Raw genomic sequence first — 23,663 nt, forward strand, 5'->3', positions numbered from 1 at the left:
TGTGAGTCATGACCAGCCTTTCAAAGCACTTCATGGCTACCGACGTGAGTGGTAATCATTTTGGCAGGTTACCTTCGCTTCCTTGGGCACAGGGACTAAGGTGGTCTGCTTGAAACATTTAGGTATTACAGACTCGGTCAAGGAAAGGTTGAAAATGTCAGTGAAGACACTTGCCAGTTGGTCAGCACATGCTTTGAGTACACGTACTGGTAATCCGTCTGGCCCCACGGCTTTGTAAATGTTGACCTGTTTAAAGGTCTTGCTGACATCGGCTACCGAGAGCGTTATCACAAAGTCGTCCGGAACAGCTGGTGCTCTCATGCATGCTTCAGTGTTGCTTGCCTCGAAGCAAGCATAAAAGGCATTTAGCTCGTCTGGTAGGCTCACATCACTGGGCAGCTCGCGGCTGGGTTTCCCTTTGTAGTCCGTAATAGTTTTCAAGCCCTGCACATCCGACAAGCGTCAGCCGGTGTAGTAGGATTCAATCTTAATCCTGTATTGATGCTTTGCCTGTTTGATGGTTCGTCTGAGGGCGTAGCAGGATTTCTTATAGGCGTCCGGATTAGTGTCCCGCTCCTTGAAAGCGGCAGCACTAGCCTTTAGCTCGATGCGGATGTTGCCCGTAATCCATGGGTTCTGGTTGGGATATGTATGTACGGTCACTGTGGGGACGACAACGTTGATGCAGTTATTGATGAAGCCAATGACTGAGGTGGTATACTCCTCAATGCCATTAGATGAATCCCGGAACATATTCCAGTCTGTGCTAGCAAAACAGTCCTGTAGCGTAGCATACGCGTCATCAGACCACTTACGTATTGAGTGAGTCACTGGTACTTCCTGCTTTAGTTTTTGCTTGTAAGCAGGAATCAGGAGGATAGAGTTATGGTCAAATTTGCCAAATGGAGGGTGAGGTAGAGCTTTGTATGTGTCTCTGTGTGTGGAGTAAAAGTGGTCTAGAGTTCTTTTCCCTCTGGTTGCACATGTGACATGGTGGGAGATCTGTCGATGTGCCCTTGGGCATGGCGCTTGACCCTGGTTGCTCCTGTGGGTCGCTCTGGATGGGAGTCTGTTAGATAACTGAATGTAATGTCAATGTTGAGCGGCTTCACTGCAGGTAGATTGTATGTTTTAATATTCAATAAATACAAATAAAGATTTCTAACGCCGCGCATAACTTTTTGAATTCATAGCATTCCCAGAAGGCATGGATTATTGAGTCATTGTTCATTTTATACTTAAGACATGACTCTGCTGTTGTGCTGTAGAATTTGTGAATTTTGTCTCTTGTGTTATAAATTCTATACATTAGTTTATACTGGATTAAGCGTACATTTTCGTTAACTGAAATTTTGTTAATTATGTTCCAACATTCCCGCCATCTTGTGCCAATATAAATTATTTGTAAGTCTTGGTTCCAGTAGATTGTCAGTTGGATAGGCTCTCTGCAAGGTTTTGTATACGCTACATGGCCAAAAGTACGTGGACACCTTCTCATTGAACATCTCATTCCAAAATCATGGGCATTAATATGGAGTTGGTCCCCCCCACCCTTTGCTGCTATAACAGCCTCCACATTTCTGGGAAGGCGTTCCACTAGATGTTGGGACATTGCTGCGGGGACTTGCTTCCATTCAGCCACAAGAGCATTAGTGATGTCTGGCACTGATGTTGGGCGATTAGGCCTGGCTCTCAGTTGGCGTTCCAATTCATTCCAAAGGTTTTTGATGGGGTTGAGGTCAGGGCTCTGTGCAGGCCAGTCAAGTTCTTCCACACCGATCTCGACAAACCATTTCTGTATGGACCGCGCTTTGTTTACGAGGGCATTGTCATGATGAAACAGGAAAGGGCCTTCCCCAAACTGTTGCCACAAAGCTGGAAGCAAAGAATCGTCTAGAATGTCATTGTATGCAGTAGCGTTAAGATTTCCCTTCACTGGAACTAAGGGGCCTAGCCCGAACCATGAAAAACAGCCCCACCTCCTCCACCAAACTGCATTGAGGCAGGTAGCGTTCTCCTGGCATCCGCCAAACCCAGATTTGTCCGTCGGACTGCCTGATGGTGATGCATGATTCATCATTCCAGAGAACGCGTTTCCACTGCTCCAGAGTCCTCGGCGGTCCCGTTCTGTGAGCTTGTGTGGCCTACCACTTTGCAGCTGAGCCGTTGTTGCTCCTAGACGTTTCCACTTCACAATAACAGCACTTACAGTTGACCGGGGAAGCTCCAGCAGGGCAGAAATTTTACGAACTGACTTGTTGGAAAGGTGGTATCCTATGACGGTGCCACGTTGAAAGTCACTGAGCTCTTCAGTACTGCCAATGTTTGTCTATGGAGATTGCATGGCTGTGTGCTCGATTTTATACACCTGTCAGCAACGGGTGTGACCGAAATAGCCGAATCCACTAATTTGAAGGGGTGTCCACAAACTTTTGGCCATGTAGTGTATCTTGCCTGTCATATGAATATCCTCAAATACGCTTCCCTCAAGATTGATCTGATGTCCAAAAGATTTCAAATAGAAATGTCTTGATATGGACATTTTAAGTTGCATGTATTTGAAAATATCTACATTGGTCAGTCCAAAATTGCTTTTGAATTCTGTCATGGAAATACATGTATTTACTATTACCAAGTCATTTACGGTTTCTATACCTTTAGTTTTCAATGTGGACCTATTTATCAGTCAGTTCAGCCAACTTGTCCATAATGTTCGTAATCTCTCGTCATACTTGAGTAAAAGTAAAGATACCTTTTTAATAGAAAATGATTCAAGTGAAAGTAACCAAGTAAAATACTACTTGAGTAAAAGTCTAAAAGTATTTGGTTTTAAATATACTTACAGTGCTATGAAAAAGTATTTGCCCCCCTTTCTAATTTTCTCTACTTTTGCATATTTGTGATAATGAATGTTATCAGATCTTCAACCAAAACCTAATATTAGATAAAGGGAACATAAGTGAACAAATAACACAACAATGACATATGTATTTCATTTATTTCATAAACAAAGTTATGCAACACCCAATTCCCCTGTGTGAAAAAGGTAATTGCCCCCTTACACTCAATAACTGGTTGTGCCACCTTTAGCTGCAATGACTCCAACCAAATGCTTCCTGTAGTCGTTGATCAGTCTCTCACATCGCTGTGGAGGAATTTTGGCCCACTCTTCCATGCAGAACTGCTTTAACTCAGTGATGTGTGGGTTTTCAAGCATGAACTGCTTGTTTCAAGTCCTGCCACAACATCTCAACATCCCCAAACCATCACACCACCACCACCATGCTTGACCTTTGGTATGATGTTCTTACTGTGGAATGCAGTGTTTGGTTTTCGCCAGGCATAATGGGACCCATCTCGTCCAAAAAGTTGACTCAAGTTTGTCAAAAAGCACCTGGATGATCATCAAGACTCTTGGAAGAACGTTCTATGGACAGATGATTCAACTTTTTGGACGACATGGTTCCAGTAATGCCTGGCGAAAACCAAACTCTGCATTCCACAGTAAAATATCATACCAAAGGTCAAGCATGGTGGTGGTGGTGTGATGGTTTGGGGATGCTTTGCTGCCTCAGGACCTGCACGACTTGCCTTAATAGAAGGAACCATGAATTCTGCTCTGTATCAGAGAATTCTACAGGAGAATGTCAGACCATACGTCTGTGAGCTGAAGCTGAAGCGCAGCTGGGTCATGCAGCAAGACAATGATCCAAAACACACAATCAAGTCTACATGAAAATTGCTAAAAAGCAACAAATTGGAAGTTTTGGAATGGCCTAGTCAAAGTCCAGACCTAATCCCAATTGAGATGTTGTGGCATGACTTGAAACGAGCAGTTCATGCTTGAAAACCCACACGTCACTTAGTTAAAGCAGTTCTGCATGGAAGAGTGGGCCAAAATTCCTCCACAGCGACGTGAGAGACTGATCAACAACTACAGGAAGCATTTGGTTGGAGTCATTGCAGCTAAAGGTGGCACAACCAGTTATTGAGTGTAAGTGGGCAATTACTTTTTCACACAGGGGAATTGGGTGTTGCATAACTTTGTTTATGAAATAAATGAAATAAATATGTAATTGTTGTGTTATTTGTTCACTTATGTTCCCTTTACCTAATATTAGGTTTTGGTTGAAGATCTGATAACATTCAGTATCACAAATATGCAAAAGTAGAGAAAATTAGAAAGGGGGCAAATACTTTTTCATAGCACTGTAAGTATCAAAAGTAAATGTAATTGCTAAAATATACTTAAGTATCAAAAGTAAAAGTATACATAATTTCAAATTCCTTATATTAAGCAAACCAGACGGTACGATTTTCTTAGTTTTTTAAATTTAGGGATAGCCAAGGGCACACTCCAACACACATAATTTACAAACAAATAATTTGTGTTTAGTGAGTCCGCCAGATCAGAGGCAGTAGGGATGACCAGGGATGTGAATTGGACCATTTTCCTGTCATGCTGAGCATTCAAAATGTAAAGAGTACTTTTGCGTGTCAGGGAAAATATATGGAGTAAAAAGTACATCATTTTCTTTAGGAATGTAGTGAAGTAAAAGTATAAAGTTGTCAAAAATATAAATAGTAAAGTAAAGAACAGATACCCCAAGACACTACTTAAGTAGTACTTTAAAGTATTTTTACTTAAGTACTTTACACCACTGCTCTTTTTCCCAGGCCACATCGTCAGAATATATTGAATGAGTTTCCTTTTAAACAATACATTTGCCATGTAAAAACTGCTCTTCTTTTCCTATTATCAGCCAAACCATTGGAATCATAACTAGCTATACTCAATTCACTAATTACCATGATGGGTTATACAGTGGGGAAAAAGTATTTAGTCAGCCACCAATTGTGCAAGTTCTCCCACTTAAAAATATGAGAGAGGCCTGTAATTTTCATCATAGGTACACGTCAACTATGACAGACAAACTGAGGGAAAAAAATCCAGAAAATCACATTGTAGGATTTTTTATGAATTTATTTGCAAATGATGGTGGAAAATAAGTATTTGGTCACCTACAAACAAGCAAGATTTCTGGCTCTCACAGACCTGTAACTTCTTCTTTAAGAGGCTCCTCTGTCCTCCACTCGTTACCTGTATTAATGGCACCTGTTTGAACTTGTTATCAGTATAAAAGACACCTGTCCACAACCTCAAACAGTCACACTCCAAACTCCACTATGGCCAAGACCAAAGAGCTGTCAAAGGACACAGGAAACATAATTGTAGACCTGCACCAGGCTGGGAAGACTGAATATGCAATAGGTAAGCAGCTTGGTTTGAAGAAATCAACTGTGGGAGCAATTATTAGGAAATGGAAGACATACAAGACCACTGATAATCTCCCTCGATCTGGGGCTCCACGCAAGATCTCACCCTGTGGGGTCAAAATGATCACAAGAACGGTGAGCAAAAATCCCAGAACCACACGGGGGGACCTAGTGAATGACCTGCAGAGAGCTGGGACCAAGTAACAAAGCCTACCATCAGTAACACACTACGCCGCCAGGGACTCAAATCCTGCAGTACCAGACGTGTCCCCCTGCTTAAGCCAGTACATGTCCAGGCCCGTCTGAAGTTTGCTAGAGTGCATTTGGATGATCCAGAAGAGGATTGGGAGAATGTCATATGGTCAGATGAAACCAAAATATAACTTTTTGGTAAAAACTCAACTCGTCGTGTTTGGAGGACAAAGAATTCTGAGTTGCATCCAAAGAACACCATACCTACTGTGAAGCATGGGGGTGGAAACATCATGCTTTGGGGTTGTTTTTCTGCAAAGGGACCAGGACGACTGATCCCTGTAAAGGAAAGAATGAATGGGGCCATGTATCGTGAGATTTTGAGTGAAAACCTCCTTCCATCAGCAAGGGCATTGAAGATGAAACGTGGCTGGGTCTTTCAGCATGACAATGATCCCAAACACACCGCCCGGGCAACGAAGGAGTGGCTTCGTAAGAAGCATTTCAAGGTCCTGGAGTGGCCTAGCCAGTCTCCAGATCTCAACCCCATAGAAAATCTTTGGAGGGAGTTGAAAGTCTGTGTTGCCCAGCGACAGCCCCAAAACATCACTGCTCTAGAGGAGATCTGCATGGAGGAATGGGCCAAAATACCAGCAACAGTGTGTGAAAACCTTGTGAAGACTTACAGAAAACGTTTGACCTGTGTCATTGCCAACAAAGGGTATATAACAAAGTATTGAGAAACTTTTGTTATTGACCAAATACTTATTTTCCACCATAATTTGCAAATAAATTCATTAAAAATCCTACAATGTGATTTTCTGGATATTTTTTCCTCATTTTGTCTGTCATAGTTGACGTGTACCTATGATGAAAATTACAGGCCTCTCTCATCTTTTTAAGTGGGAGAACATGCACAATTGGTGGCTGACTAAATACTTTTTTCCCCCACTGTATTTGAGATACTTAACCACGATCCTAGCCAACATTTTGAGATACTTATCCATGCCTACCAATTTCACCAGAATCAATGCCTGTCAGTTATCCACGTAGCTGTACCATGATAGATGCCCTGCTAAACATACTGTAGCTCCAACTGGCTCTAAGTAGACCTCCAATTGTGCTCCAATTTCCCTCCCACATGAACAGCATATTTTCACAAGAGTCAGAGATTGAGACATGAGGGAATTATTTGGAACTTCATGATGACTTACTGTGATAATGTGACTGAAAGAGAAGAAGAGAAGAAGAGAGAACGAGAGCGAGCGAGGGAACAAGAAAGACAGAAACCTCACCTTGAGAAGCCCCTCCCCTTCACCCCTGTTCACCCCTCCCCTCTGTACCCTGGGGGAATCCCAGTCCTCAACTAACATGTGTGCAGCTGTCAGCTGTGACAGCAGAACAGGCCAGTGACCATAGGGAGGGAGAAGACGCCAACTGTACAGCCCATCCTCCCTCCCTCTACCCATCCATCCTCCATCCTCCCAGAGCTGGGCTGACCCTGTTGCTAGGGGCAATTCCATGGTAACGGATTTACACTTTGACTAAGATTTTTTACTTTAAAATGCCAAACAAAAACCATTGATTTCAAAGTTTAACAAACCATACAACCCTATGCAAAAGGACTACTTTGAACAATTTACACAGAATATTTCACAAAAACAAATTTACTGGAAGAACTGTGCAGATGCAAAGTTTGGCAATAGAATTACGGTAAAATCTCCCTCAATTTATTTGCGACCACAATTTCGCAAAACTCCAAAGTTAAATATCTGCTACGAATTAAGATTCAAAGATGTCTGCAGAAAGAATGGGGTGTCAGCTATGACATAAAACCTTGATTTTGAAACAAACATATTGTGGTTATTGAACTACAGTAGGTGAAGTGGATTTACATCCGGTGACGGAATTATGGTAAAGGAATTACATCATGGGTCCCTGATCTGTACTATATAGAAATGCATAATTATAGATGTGAATATCATTCTCTTCATGGTGATGTATCCTGAATAGGTACACAAAGGTAGAAATTTGCAATATCCTTCTTTTGCATATTTGGGTATTATTCTACAAACTGCCGATTATTGTAATGAGCTCTGCCCCCAAACAAGATCACATTTGTTTGGTCCGGACCACAACAAATCTGAACCATTCATAGACATCTATGTTTCAGAAGTTTGGACTTGTGCTCTATGTACTGGTCTCTACTATTCTACTGTACTGTCCAAACTTGTGAAACATAGACCTCTATGATTGGTTCAGATTTGGTCCAGCCAGGGTGGAATGACCAAATTTCAACTACATTTCAACCAAATTTCAACTACTTTTCAATGGATATCCAGTGTCGGTCGGTGCTCAGTGGGTGAGGTTGCTTTTTACAGTAAATGGAGAGAGGGTGGGTTGTAGGTGGCAGTAAGAGCCAGGAGAGGTGACATTAACTGGAGAGAGAGAAGAGAGAGAGTGGCAGAGAGCGGGAGAGTGAGGGGTTGACCAGACTGTTTTCACAGTCTTGCTTTGACCACCAGACGACAGAAAGAGAAATTAAACAGTTAGTGGCTTGCAAAAGTATTCACCCCCCTTGGCATTTTTCCTATTCTGTTGCCTTACAACCTGAAATTAAAATTGTTTGTATCATTTGAGTTACACAACATGCATACCACTTTGAAGATGCAAAATATTTGTAACTATTCACCCCCCAAAGTCAATACTTTGTAGAGCCACCTTTTGCAGCAATAACAGCTGCAAGTCTCTTGGGGTATGTATCTATAAGCTTGGCACATCTAGCCACTGGGATTTTTGCCCATTCTTCAAGGCAAAACTGCTCCAGCTCCTTCAAGTTGGATGGGTTCCACTGGTGTACAGCAATCTTTACGTCATACCACAGATTCTCAATTGGATTGAGGTCTGGGCTTTGACTAGGCCATTCCAAGACATTTAAATGTTTCCCCTTAAACCACTCGAGTGTTGCTTTAGCAGTATGCTTAGGGTCATTGTCCTGCTGGAAGGTGAACCTCCGTCCCAGTTTCAAATCTCTGGAAGACTGAGACAGGTTTCCCTCAAGAATTTCCCTGTATTTAGCACCATCCATCATTCCTTCAATTCTGACCAGTTTCCCAGTCCCTGCCAATGAAAAACATTTCTCGGGGTGATGAAAGGTGTTGGGTTTGCGCCAGACATAGTGTTTTCCTTGATGGCCAAAAAGCTCAATTTTAGTCTCATCTGACCAGAGTACCTTCTTCCATATGTTTGGGGAGTCTCCCACATGGCTTTTGGTGGACACCAAACGTGTTTGCCTATTTGTTTCTTTAAGCAATGGCTCTTATCTGGCCACTCTTCTGTAAAGCCCAGCTCTGTGGAGTGTACGGCTTAAAGTGGTCCTATGGACAGATACTCCAATCTCCGCTGTGGAGCTTTGCAGCTCCTTCAGGGTTATCTTTGGTGTCTTTGTTGCCTCTCTGATTAATGCCCTCCTTGCCTGGTCCGTGTGTTTTGGTGGGCGGCCCTCTCTTGGCAGGTTTGTTGTGGTGCCATCTTCTTTCCATTTTTTAATAATGGATTTAATGGTGCTCTGTGGGATGTTCAAAGTTTCAGATTTTTTTAAATAACCCAACCCTGATCTGTACTTCTGTTTTGCGAGCTCCTTGGTCTTCATGGTGCCGCTTGCTTGGTGGTGCCCCTTGCTTAGTGGTCTTGCAGATTCTAGGGCCTTTCAGAACAGGTGTATACAGTATCTACTGAGATCATGTGACACTTAAATAAAGTCCACCTGTGTGCAATCTAACTAATTATGTGACTTCTGAAGGTACAGTGGGGAAAAAAGTATTTAGTCAGCCACCAATTGTGCAAGTTCTCCCACTTAAAAAGATGAGAGAGGCCTGTAATTTTCATCATAGGTACACGTCAACTATGACACACAAAATGAGAAAAAAAATCTGATTTTCCACCATAATTTGCAAATAAATTCATAAAAAATCCTACAATTTGATTTTCTGGATTTCTTTTCCTCAATTTGTCTGTCATAGTTGACGTGTACCTATGATGAAAATTACAGGCCTCTCTCATCTTTTTAAGTGGGAGAACTTGCATAATTGGTGGCTGACTAAATACTTTTTCCCCCACTGTAATTGGTTGCACCAGATCTTATTTAGAGGCTTCATAGCAAAGGGGGTGAATACATATGCACGCACCACTTATCCGTTATTTATTTTTTAGAATTTCTTGAAATAATAATTTTTTTCATTTCACTTCACCAATTTGGACTATTTTGGGTATGTCCATTACATGAAATCCAAATAAAAATCCATTTAAATTACAGGTTGTAATCCAACAAAGGGGGATGAATACTTTTGCAAGGCACTGTATGAGCTGAACATAACAGTATGCCAGTGGAAGGGAGGACTGTAGGTGGCCCAACTGTTGTTTGTAACTACTATGATTTATAATTCCATTACAGATTTGGTAACATAATTAATCATTGAATCACTTAATAATTAATTAACAAACTTGATATCAGTCCACCTTTACTTGTTAATTCTGTGAACTTTCATTATCCTCCCTCCTCATGAGAGACAGAAATGAGAAAATATCTTAAAGATGTGTGGGTTTTTGGTAGCGGATTTACAAGGCACAAGGCAATGTTTCTAAAACCTAGAGAAGGAAAAACATTTCTCCCAAAATAAATATGTGTTGATATTAGTTTGGCAGTCGTCTTTACTTTTTAAGACATCTACCACTTTTTCTGGTAGATGTTGTCTAAGACCCCTTTTCCATTTGTTTGACCCGAAACCAAAGCCTTTGCTTATTCCACATTTTTAGGATGGAAAAAGCTTGAAAAATGTAAATATGCCTTAATTTCTTAAAGATATAAACTCTTAGCTTTCATTTGACTCCCAATTTGAAATGCTCCAATGAACTTCACATGTTGGTGCTCATGGGTCCTTTTAGATGGAAATGCCCCTAGCTAACTCAGCCTCCGAGCATCTGTCCTTCTGCACTCTTCTAATGCTCGACTCTATAGTCTCTGGTAAACTAAATGACAGGCCATGACAGTGTGGTCTGTGGTCTAACCCTGGTCATGACAGTGTGGTCTATGGTCTAACCCTGGTCATGACAGTGTGGTCTATGGTCTAACCCTGGCCATGACAGTGTGGTCTATGGTCTAACCCTGGACATGACAGTGTGATCTGTGGTCTAACCCTGGCCATGACAGTGTGATCTACAGTCTAACCCTGGCCATGACAGTGTGATCTATGTTCTAACCCAGGCCATGACAGTGTGATCTAACTCAGGCCATGACAGTGTGATCTACAGTCCAACCCTGGCCATGACAGTGTGATTTAACCCAGGCCATGACAGTGTGATCTAACTCAGGCCATGACAGTGTGATCTACAGTCTAACCCTGGTCATGACAGTGTGATCTATGTTCTAACCCAGGCCATGACAGTGTGATCTAACCCAGGCCATGACAGTGTGATCTACAGTCTAACCCTGGTCATGACAGTGTGATCTATGTTCTAACCCTGGCCATGACAGTATGGTCTATGGTCTAACCCTGGCCATGACACAGTGATTTAACCCAGGCCATGACAGTGTGATCTAACTCAGGCCATGACAGTGTGATCTACAGTCTAACCCTGGTCATGACAGTGTGATCTATGTTCTAACCCAGGCCATGACAGTGTGATCTAACCCAGGCCATGACAGTGTGATCTACAGTCTAACCCTGGCCATGACAGTGTGGTCTATGGTCTAACCCTGGAAATGACAGTGTGATCTGTGGTCCAACCCTGGAAATGACAGTGTGATCTAACCCTGGACATGACAGTGTGGTCTAACCCTGGCCATGACAGTGTGGTCTATGGTCTAACCCTGGAAATGACAGTGTGATCTGTGGTCCAACCCTGGAAATGACAGTGTGGTCTAACCCTGGAAATGACAGTGTGATCTAACCCTGGCCATGACAGTGTGATCTAACCCTGGCCATGACAGTGTGATCTAACTCAGGCCATGACAGTGTGATCTACAATCTAACCCTGGCCATGACAGTGTGATCTAACCCTGGCCATGACAGTGTGATCTAACTCAGGCCATGACAGTGTGATCTACAATCTAACCCTGGCCATGACAGTGTGGTCTATGGTCTAACCCTGAAAATGACAGTGTGATCTGTGGTCCAACCCTGGCCATGACAGTGTGATCTGTGGTCTATCCCTGGACATGACAGTGTGATCTAACCCTGGACATGACAGTGTGGTCTAACCCTGGACATGACAGTGTGGTCTAACCCTGGACATGACAGTGTGGTCTATGGTCTAACCCTGGACATGACAGTGTGGTCTATGGTCTAACCCTGGACATGACAGTGTGGTCTATGGTCTAACCCTGGACATGACAGTGTGGTCTATGGTCTAACCCTGGACATTTGATGGACATGTGTTGTGCATTCATCAGCTAACTCGGCTTCATTACCCCCTAGCCTTTTCAATCAACGTTGGTTACTGTTGCTCAATGGAGAACAGAGGTCATCCCAGTGATAGAAGGTAGCTAACAGTAATACTTATCTGATGGACATGAGATAAGTAGCTTCATACTTGGTAATTATAATTGGTAGTAAAATGGTCATTCTGTCCTGATAAATGGTACATAAAAGGTAATTACCAAACATGTATGTGCTAATTTTATACTTTATCCTCATTTGTATAGTAGTTCATTTAAGAACTTGGTGGCATCTCCTTCTGCACATCTAGCTACATCTTTAGTAATCATTTTTCTGTCAATCTATGGCTTACAAAAATGTCACAATATAGATGAGAGGTAGAGAGAAAGAAATCGTAGAGGCCTTAGCAGCGATTACTGGGTCTTGCATTTTTTCTACGAGCATACCACATTCTGAGAGCAATTCTGAGAGCCTGCTGGGAACAGTTCATCCCTGTCCTGTTATTAGTTTAAGTTATTTCTTGTTGTGTTCGTTGGAGCATATCAATCCAAATAGCTTTTTTGTGTTTTGTTCCGTTGTGAATACTTGAAGCTAGCTCCTGTTTGATTGAAGACAATGTAAAATGTACGCTGTTTGACAGTGATACTGACTTTGTCTAAAGATATGGTGTAGAGGCTTAGCTGGCAGTGGCTCTGGTGACCTCATCTGGCCATACGAGAGAGTTGATGGATGGCTGAGCTCTTGGTGACCTGACATGTTTGTCTTTGTTCCTTTGTCTTTCTGTGTATGTCTCTCTCTCTCTCTCTCTCTCTCTCTCTCTCTCTCTCTCTCTCTCTCTCTCTCTCTCTCTCTCTCTCTCTCTCTCTCTCTCTCTCTCTCTCTCTCACGTCTTAAACCCATTTCAAAAGTGAACACCAATCAGTAGCTAAATGTATAATTTTAACTATTTTTCTCTGTCTCTTTCTAGCTATTGCCCCAAAGTTGAAGCGAATGAGGAACCCACTGATGGTGGACGAGGGAAGCAGGCTCATGGTCAAATGTGAGGCTACAGGGAACCCCAGCCCTACCTACAAATGGTTCAAAGATGGCAGTGAGCTCAAGAAAAGCAGAGAGGTCAAAATAAAGTCCAGCCAGTGAGTACATCTACAATCTCTTGAAGCTCCTAACACATTTAGCATGTGGTAGTATTAACAAAACAGACAAATGTCACAAGTCACGGCAAGGCAGTCATTTCTCCTTCAGTAGTTTTCTCCTAATGCTTTTACCAGCTGACCCAAACAATGAAAAGCATTTTTGAAAGTGAAACATCAACACAGAGACTTCAACATTATTTATTAGATGATAAAGTGCTATGCCAGGGGATTATGAGCAAATTCCTTAATTAGTGAAATAACAGAAAGTATAATTTGCAGCATTGAAGTGTTTAAAGACTAGGGGGCTTTTTAAATCAAAGTTGGTTACTGGGTTGATGAATAAGCCGGGCCCTAGATTCCACACACCGTGTTCCATATCGCAAATCTTTACATTCCTATAGCCTACATTACTCCTGTGTCCATAGCTTCTCTCAGCTATGTATTTTAACATAACCACTTCCCTTTGAGGGTGTGTGAGTGCTTATTTCTGGTACAAGGAGCAGGTATCATAAAACCAAGGACCCCTTTTATAACACACTTGATAACTGTCAGATTCTACCCTGCTGAAAGTAACTGTATCTATCCCACTCAAATCTGGCTTGTATTGAGGCCCCGTTCCTGTTGCTAGGCTAGGTGCTTCGAGCCTAGTTGTGTTGTCTTTCTATATCTCTGTCCCCAGCCACGGGTTATGTTTCCATGCCATTTTGGTTCCCTTGACTAAGTTGTTTGTGTCCCCTCTGCCATAGGAAGAACTCCAGGGTCCAGATCATCAGAGCCAAGCTGGAGGATTCTGGGAATTACACCTGTGTGGCGGAGAACCTTCTGGGGAACTCCAACTCCACGAGCACTGTTCATGTCCAAAGCAGTGAGTACTGAGCCATGGCCTAACTGTCTGTCAGAGTAGGGGGAATACTGGCATGTTGCTGCGTGTTTGGCTGGAACATAGATTAGCAATGAGATGGCGTGTTGGATTTTGTCGAGATGTGGAGAGAGATGTTATGATTTCTGTTGTTCTTCATTCACTGTCATAGTGATTTGCTGCTAAGAGGAAGGTTGTGTGTGTTGTGTGTGTGTGTGTCTCGCACTCTATGTAAATACTAGCTGTCTCATAGACAAGTCTCATTCTGTTACAACAGCATGCCTAGTTCCACCGTGCTCTAGGGGGGAGGCAGCAGGAGGCAAGATAGGGTGTATCAGGGTGATATGCCCACAGGCTGGGGAAGGGGCTGTCCCAGACGACATCAATAAAGAAATGGCAGCAAATATGGTGAATACTGAGGTAAACCTGTCTTGCTGTATTTAGCCAACAATGTGGCAGGAAGCTTGATACGAACAAAGATGGCAAAAAACGTGAATGTCTAAATGAATGAATGAAGAAGGCCTTGTATTGAATGTGTGTGATAAGATATAGGCCTTGGTATAGCATTGTGCTCCCTGGGTGGGCTTTTCCTGTCGTATTTGACAGGTGGGAAGAAAGGAATGATTCAAAGAAAATCTTCATCAGGTACAATATGCATTCTTGTTCATGTGAACAGAGGAAGTATGGTTCATCTGAGTCACTGCCTGGGTTGCTTTTCATCCTAAGGTCATAAGAGAAAAGCCTACTGTGGTGAAAGCCTACTGTGGTGAAAGCCTAATGTGGTGAAAGCCTAATGTGGTGAAAGGCTGCAGTGGTGAAAGGCTGCAGTGGTGAAAGGCTGCAGTGGTGAAAGGCTGCAGTGGTGAAAGCCTACTGTGGTGAAAGGCTGCAGTGGTGAAAGCCTACTGTGGTGAAAGGCTGCAGTGGTGAAAGGCTGCAGTGGTGAAAGGCTGCAGTGGTGAAAGCCTACTGTGGTGAAAGGCTGCAGTGGTGAAAGGCTGCAGTGGTGAAAGCCTACTGTGGTGAAAGGCTGCAGTGGTGAAAGGCTGCAGTGGTGAAAGGCTGCCTACCTGCTGCAGTGTGCTGCTGTAGCAGTATGTAGCCGCAGTATTATCTGTGTATGTGTGCCTGCTAGAGAGCGAGTGAGACAGAGAGAGAGAGAGAGAGAGAGAGAGAGAGAGAGAGAGAGAGATAAAGCAAGGTAGATGGAGACAGAGCGAGAGAGAGTAAAGGGAGAGAGACAGAGAGAGAAAGATAAAGCAAGGTAGATGGAGACAGAGCGAGAGAGAGTAAAGGGAGAGAGACAGAGAGAGAAAGATAAAGCAAGGTAGATGGAGACAGAGCGAGAGAGAGTAAAGGGAGAGAGACAGAGAGAGAAAGATAAAGCAAGGTAGATGGAGATTGAGAGAGAGCGTAAAGGAGGAGAGACAGAGAGAGAGATGAGGAGGAGTAGACCCCAGCTGCTTTGCAGAGGAGACTATTTCACACCCATTTTAGAATGCAGTCCGAGTTTGCCGGCTTTGTCCACAGACGCAGCCAGTAACATGTTGTTTCCACTGCATACAGCCAGTTAGGTGCTGGGATAGTGACACCCAGTCTCATTTTCTCACCTTTACACTAGCGGCATCATGGCACATGTCTTTCTGAACCCTCCCCCTCCATGTATCACCTCACTCCAGTCCAAACACTCACACACTCACACACGTCACACACACAAGCTTTTGCAGATAATTGCCTGTAGTAATTGAGATTATTAGTCATGTTGGCCGTCACTCCGGTTTTGCTGTCCCATAAAGGTTGAACAAGGCTAGGGTAAACACAGAGGGGGACGGGAAGTGTGTGTGTGTTTGCGCTCGCCAGTGTGTTCATGCCCGTGTGCGCGTGTAAGACCCTGAGATCTAGGGCCTATGGGTAATGAAGACAAACAGCACCTAGCTCTAACGCCATCATTCCTGTCCCCCAGAGGGATCCAATAGAGCACATGGCTGCCTTTGAACACTGTCTGCTCTGTCGGAGGAATACCAGCCCCAACACACCACACTCTGCCCTCCCTCCTCCACCACCCAGCACCAGACTGCTCCCCTGTGCCAGCCCATGGCTCCCCTCCCTGTCTGGTGTCAGCCGCTGGGGAGGGCCCTGAGCATGGTGGTCTGTCTGAAGTCTGTGTGTGTGTGCATGTGGTCCGAGGCTGTAAGCTCACAGGTCAAAGAAAGGGAAAGGGCAGCCTGGGAGTAGCCTGTGATCTTGTGGAGCGGCCATTTCACAGTGAAACAAACCAGCTAAATTGATTTTCACTTTGGTGTGTTTTTACAAGGAAAAAAACTGAGTGCACTAAACATCACTAACCACTTGAGCAATCTGGAATATGGATTCATAACTTAACAAGACATGAGAGATGGGAAATGGGGAATAGAGTTACTGAGATTTACAGATGTAATATTGTAGACCCCTGTAGTTCTTGTGGGGAAATGTTCTGTAAACCATTAATAGACCTATTCCATATTCCTTTTTATAAACTGGGTGGTTCAAGCCTTGAATGCTGATTGGCTGAAAGCTATGGTATATCTGACCGTATACCATGGGTATGACAAAACATGTATTTTTACTGCTCTAATTACATTGGTAACCAGTTTATAATAGCAATAAGGCACCTAAGGGGTTTGTGGTATATTGCCAATATCATGGCTAAGGGCTGTATCCAAGCACTCTGCGTTGCGTCGTGCGTAAGAACAGCCCTTAGCCATGGTATATTGGCCATATACCACACATCCCCTCGGACCTTATTGCTTAAATATAGGCCCTAGACAACAAATGGCCTTTATTCATACTACAAGACCAGCTATTTGATATTACCCATGTAGAAAGCCAGTATGAGGGTTTGCGCTCAGGCTAAAAGGAAAGGTGGTCGGTGCGTAGGAGAAGAAATATATAGAGTTCAAAAGGTACTCATACCCTCACTACATATTCGTCGCCAAACCCACTGGCTCCAGGTCATCTATAAATCTCTTCTAGGCAAATCCACGCCTTATCTTAGCTCATTGGTCACCATAGCAACACCCACCCGTAGTATGCGTTCCAGTAGGTATATCTCACTGGTCATCCCCAAAGCCAACACCTCCTTTGGCCGCCATTCCTTCCAGTTCTCTGCTGAAAATGACTGGAATGAACTGCAAAAATCTCTGAAGCTGGAGACTCTTATCTCCCTCACTAACTTATGCATCAGTTGTCAGAGCAGCTTACCGATCACTGCACCTGTACACAGCCCATCTGTAATTAGCCCACCCAACTACCTCATCCCCATATTGTTATTTACATTGTTATTTATTTTGCTCATTTGCACCCCAGTATCTCTATTTGCACATAATCTTCTGCACATCTATCACTCCAGTGTTAATACTAAATTGTAATTATTTTGCACTATGGCCTATTTATTGCCTTACCTCCATAACTTACTACATTTGCACACACTGTATATAGATTTTCTATTGTGTTATTGACTGTACGTTTTGTTTATTCCATATGTAACTCTGTGTTTGTTGTTTTTATCACACTGCTTTGCTTTATCTTGGCCAGGTCGCAGTTGTAAATGAGAACTTGTTCTCAACTGGCTTACCTGGTTAAATAAAGGTGAAATAAAATACTCAAACCATGAAAAGGAATAATGAGGCAGAGATGCAAAAATAATCGACTTAATTGAATCCATGCTCGAAAGAATACAAACGGTTACAGTAGTGCTCAAAATAAACACAAAAGGGCATATGTTTCGGCGTTATGCCTTCATCAGTGCTGTACAAAGCAGTATTTCCAATGGAACCATGAAAACACCATACTAGTGCCACTCATCCAATAGGAAAAGCTGAGAGCTGCTGAACATGTTTCACAAATCTGGTGTTGAAAAAATCAACTGCTGTGTTTTTCTGCTAAAACTACACCGACAGTGAACTTGCTCTTCTCATGCATATTTAAAAAGAGGGCGAAGGTGATGTATGGACTAGCTGCTCTTCTATGGAGATTTTACCAACGTCACTGTTTTTCACCAGTAAAAAGAAACACATTGTACCTGGACAAAGTGCCAATTATAGTTATACTGCACAGATGTCAGAGTGGGTGGCTGGGTTTAATGATTTAGTTAGTCCAGCACTATTTTGGTCTACCGGTATGCAGTCTAAGCAGAACTTGCTTATTTCTCGCTAAGACCTTTTTTTTCTGCAGTCTGCATCTGTGCAGTCATACAGTGGGATTTCCATATACAGTACATACAGTACCAGTCAAAGGTTTGGACACACCTACTCATTCAAGGGTTTTTCTTTATTTTTACAATTTTTTACATTGTAGAATAATAGTGAAGACATCCAAACTATGAAATAACACATATGGAATCATGTAGTAACCAACAAAGTGTTAAATAAATCAAAATATATTTTATATTTGAGATCCTTCAAATAGCCACCCTTTGCCTTGATGACAGCTTTGCACACTCTTGCCATTCTCTCAACCAGCTTCATGAGGTAGTCACCTGGAATGCATTTCAATTAACAGGTGTGCCATCTTAAAAGTTAATTTGTGGAATTTATTTCCTTCTTAATGTGTTTGAGCCAATCAGTTGTGTTCTGACAAGGTAGGGGGGTATACAGAAGATAGCCCTATTTGGTAAAAGACCAAGTCCATATTATGGCAAGAACAGCTCAAATAAGCAAAGAGAAACGACAGTCCATCATTACTATAAGACATGAAGGTCAGTCAATACGGAACATTTCAAGAACTTTGAAAGTTTCTTCAAGTGCAGTCGCAAAAACCATGAAGCGCTATGATGAAACTGGCTATCATGAGGACCACCACAGGAATGGAAGACCCAGAGTTACCTCTGCTGCAGAGGATAAGTTCATTAGAGTTACCAGCCTCAGAAATTGCAGCCCAAATAAATTCTTCACAGAGTTCAAGTCACAGACACATCTCAACATCAACTGTTCAGATGGGACTGTGTGAATCAGGCCTTCATGGTCGAATTGCTGCAAAGAAAACCACTACTAAAGGACACCAATAAGAAGAAGAGACCTGCTTGGGCCAAGAAACATGAGCAATGGACATTAGACCGGTGGAAATTTGTCCTTTGGTCTGGAGTCCAAATTTGAGATTTTTGGTTCCAACCGCCGTGTCTTTGTGAGACGCAGAGTAGGTGAACTGATGATCTCCGCATGTGTAGTTCCCACCGTAGGAGGAGGAGGTGTTATGTGGTGGGGTGCTTTGCTGGTGACACTGTCTGTGATTTATTTAGAATTCAAGGCACACTTAACCAGCATGGCTACCACAGCATTCTGCATCGATACGCCATCCCATCTGGTTTGGGCTTAGTGGGACTATCATTTGTTTTTCAACAGGACAATGACCCAACACACCTCCAGGCTGTGTAAGGGCTAATGTACCAAGAAGGAGAGTGATGGAGTGCTGCATCAGATGACCTGGCCTCCACAATCCCCCGATCGCAACCAAATTGAGATGGTTTGGGATGAGTCGGATGGCAGAGTGAAGGAAAAGCAGCCAACAAGTGCTCAGCATATGTGGGAACTCCTTCAAGACTGGTTGAGAGAATGCCAAGAAGTGCAAAGCTGTCATCAAGGCAAAGGGTGGCTATTTGAAGGATCTCAAATATAACATATATTTTGATTTATTTAACACTTTTTTGGTTACTACATGATTCCATATGTGTTATTTCATAGTTTTGATGTCTTCACTATTATTCTACAATGTAGAAAATAGTAAAAATAAAGTAAAACCCTTGAATGAGTAGGTGTGTCCAAACTTTTGACTGGTACTGTATTTCCCTTCTGTTAATGTCATTGATAAGGCCATTTCGGAATACTTTACTGGCCTTCAGGTGAGTTTACGTTCATGTTTTAAACCTGTCACAGACCACTACAGTACAGGTTTATGTGACTTCTGGTACAGTACAGTGATGGTAGCCGCTGCTGGTTGCAGTGCTCCATGTGGCAAGGGAAGCTCAGAGAGAGAGAGAAGCCCCCTGTGCATCTCCTGCAGGCTGCCGTGTTGTGATAAGCGTTTGCGAGGCACTCGTACGTCCGCGGGCTGAGGGTCGCTTCCCTAGGGGGCGTTCTACACAGCCCCACAGAGAGAAAGGGAGAGCGCGTGAGCTCCCAGGAATGTGTTGATGGAAAACGCAGCTGTGCGGCTGATTGTTCCAACCTCATCAGTCATGCTGGGGCCCACCAACAGCAGTTTGCACACACACACACAAACACACACACATACATACCTATGTACGCAAGCGCATGCGCACACACACGTACACTCTCCCCCTACCCATGTAAATGTTGAAGCCAAACACACCTGCCCCTCTCATACAAAACCATATAGACTCAGTTTATTAGGTACACCCATCTATAGAGTACCGGATTGGACTCCCCTTTGCCTCCAGAACAGCCTGAATTCTTCGGTGCATGGATTCTACAAGGTCTGGCATTCAAACGTTGCTTACTTGGTATTAAGGGACCTAACGTATGCCAGGAAAACATTCTCCACACCATTACACCATCACCACCAGCCTGTACTGTTGACACTAGGCAGGATGGGGCCATGGACTCATGCTGCTTACGCCAATTCCTGACTCTGCCATCAGCATGACGCAAAGAGAACTGGGATTCGTCAGACCAGGTGATGTTTTTCCACTCCTCAATTGTCTGTTGGTGATGACGTGCCCACTGGAGTGGCTTCTTCTTGTTTTTAGCTGATAGGAGTGGAACCCGGTGTGGTCATCTGCTGCAATAGCCCATCCGTGACAAGGATCGACGAGTTGTGCGTTCCGAGATGCTGTTTGCGCGCGACTGTTGTACTGCGCCGTTATTTGCCTGTTTGTGGCCCACCTGTTAGCTTGACTCTTGCCATTCTCCTTTGACCTCTCTCATCAACAAGCTGTTTTCGGCCACAGGAGGCCGTCTGATTCTAAAATACTAGAACCAGTGTGCCTGGCACCGACGATCATACCATGCTCAAAGTCGCTTAGGTCACTAGTTTTGCCCATTCTTACATTCAATCGAATAGTAACTGAATATCTCAATGCCTGTCTGCCTGCTTTATATAGCAAGCCACGGCCACGTGACTCACTGTCAGTAGGAGCAAACTATTTTCGTGAACAGAGTGGTGTACCTAATAAACTGAGGGTATTTCGCCATGACTTCTTTAGCAACACCTAGTTAATACTATTTTAACACATATAGCCTACAGCTGTGCTCTTACAAAACCTGTTCTCCTTATTAGCCTTGTCCTTTTCTCCCGCTCTGTTGTATTTGATCATTCTCTTACTTTCCCTGTATTAAAAGTCCTGACATCTCTTTCCGATATAGGCTACAGGAAACATAGTATGTTTAAATTAGATAACCCCCCCCCCCCCCCCCCCCCCCCCCCCCCTTGCGTTTCCCCTCTTTCTCTCCCTCTTTTTCTTTTTCTTTCTCTGGGTTGTAAACGTGGCTGAATGTGAAGTACCTGTAAGCCAATCGATAGGCATTGATTGGTGTGGGCGAGCGCCGGTGGTCATGTCAGAGTAGAGCAGGCCCTCATTCAGGGAGATTCATGCCAAGCCCTCTGTATTTACAGTCCACTGGAGAACACCCTGACAGGGGCCCTCAGTCACCACAAATCGACCCACTTCACTTAAATACAACCTAACAAAAAAGATAAGACTGCTTTGTTGTTTCAATCACTGGTTTGGTGGTTTTATAGGTTTCCCTGTGTGTGTGTGTGTGTGTGTGGTGACATTCCCAGAGAGTTGGCCATTGAGAGGCCTGTGTACCCTCTGACCTCTTGCTACTCTGTGATCAGGCCCAGTGTGTCGGTTCAAGGTGTGTTTCACTATGGTGGGTAAAGGTTTCTCTGGTCATGAGGAACAGATATTTACCATTCCACTGCTTAACGCTCAGGACTGTTGCCTTTTGTAGTTTGCCTGCCACAGCTGTCCCCCTATCCCCACCTCTGTTTCCTCATCCCTCTGCCTCCTGTTTTTGGTGGTCTCGCCCCAAAAGTATTCATTACTTCATTAAGTCTGCTGGGGCGCGATGGATGATTCTTTCCTGGGTCCTGTTTTCTATATCTGCAGAGAGAGGGAAGTCATGATGGGAGATACACTATGTTACGTTGCTGGTCAGTGGACACGCATGGGGTTGAGTTGCAGGGCTGTGTGAACGTGGCCCCTTGAGTGTGACTGGGGCTAGTGCTGGAGCTGAGGTTAGGACTAGAGCTGGAGCTGAGGTTAGGACTAGAGCTGGAGCTGAGGTTAGGACTAGAGCTGGAGCCCAGATTAGGACTAGAGCTAGAGCCCAGATTAGGACTAGAGCTGGAGCCCAGGTTAGGACTAGAGCTGGAGCCCAGGTTAGGACTAGTGCTGGAGCCCAGGTTAGGACTAGAGCTGGAGCCCAGGTTAGGACTAGAGCTGGAGCCCAGGTTAGGACTAGTGCTGGAGCCCAGGTTAGGACTAGAGCTGGAGCCCAGGTTAGGACTAGAGCTGGAGCCCAGGTTAGGACTAGAGCTGGAGCCCAGGTTAGGACTAGTGCTGGAGCCCAGGTTAGGACTACAGCTGGAGCCCAGGTTAGGACTAGTGCTGGAGCCCAGGTTAGGACTAGAGCTGGAGCCCAGGTTAGGACTAGAGCTGGAGCCCAGGTTAAGACTAGAGCTGGAGCCCAGGTTAGGACTAGAGCTGGAGCCCAGGTTAGGACTAGAGCTGGAGCCCAGATTAGGACTGGAGCTGGAGCCCAGATTAGGACTGGAGCTGGAGCCCAGATTAGGACTAGAGCTGGAGCCCAGGTTAGGACTAGAGCTGGAGCCCAGGTTAGGACTAGAGCTGGAGCCCAGGTTAGGACTAGTGCTGGAGCCCAGGTTAGGACTAGAGCTGGAGCCCAGGTTAGGACTAGTGCTGGAGCCCAGGTTAGGACTAGAGCTGGAGCCCAGGTTAGGACTAGTGCTGGAGCCCAGGTTAGGACTAGAGCTGGAGCCCAGGTTAGGACTAGAGCTGGAGCCCAGGTTAGGACTAGAGCTGGAGCCCAGGTTAGGACTAGAGCTGGAGCCCAGATTAGGACTGGAGCTGGAGCCCAGATTAGGACTGGAGCTGGAGCCCAGATTAGGACTAGAGCTGGAGCCCAGGTTAGGACTAGAGCTGGAGCCCAGGTTAGGACTAGAGCTGGAGCCCAGGTTAGGACTAGAGCTGGAGCCCAGGTTAGGACTAGTGCTGGAGCCCAGGTTAGGACTAGTGCTGGAGCCCAGGTTAGGACTAGAGCTGGAGCCCAGGTTAGGACTAGTGCTGGAGCCCAGGTTAGGACTAGTGCTGGAGCCCAGGTTAGGACTAGAGCTGGAGCCCAGGTTATGACTAGAGCTGGAGCCCAGGTTAGGACTAGAGCTGGAGCCCAGGTTAGGACTAGAGCTGGAGCCCAGGTTAAGACTAGAGCTGGAGCCCAGGTTAGGACTAGAGCTGGAGCCCAGGTTAGGACTGGAGCTGGAGCCCAGATTAGGACTGGAGCTGGAGCCCAGATTAGGACTAGAGCTGGAGCCCAGGTTAGGACTAGAGCTGGAGCCCAGGTTAGGACTAGAGCTGGAGCCCAGGTTAGGACTAGAGCTGGAGCCCAGGTTAGGACTAGAGCTGGAGCCCAGGTTAGGACTAGAGCTGGAGCCCAGGTTAGGACTAGAGCTGGAGCCCAGGTTAGGACTAGAGCTGGAGCCCAGGTTAGGACTAGAGCTGGAGCCCAGGTTAGGACTAGAGCTGGA

The 23,663-nt window shown here is 44.4% G+C and overlaps 1 protein-coding gene across 1 annotated transcript in view; it reads left to right on the forward strand.

Moving 5' to 3' along the window:
- The window catches only part of LOC311142722 (pro-neuregulin-2, membrane-bound isoform-like), a gene marked incomplete at both ends in the record, with an annotated part of 129,942 nt that overhangs the window by 72,949 nt on the left and 33,330 nt on the right, over positions 1-23,663 (forward strand). The window contains 2 exons of the mRNA XM_084178380.1: positions 12,874-13,039; positions 13,786-13,904. Coding sequence (XP_084034506.1) covers positions 12,874-13,039; positions 13,786-13,904 — 285 coding nt within the window. The remainder of the gene's footprint in view (positions 1-12,873; positions 13,040-13,785; positions 13,905-23,663) is intronic.

This window comes from Coregonus lavaretus (genome assembly GCF_964263955.1).
Source record: "Coregonus lavaretus genome assembly, chromosome: 15".
NCBI lineage: Eukaryota > Metazoa > Chordata > Actinopteri > Salmoniformes > Salmonidae > Coregonus > Coregonus lavaretus.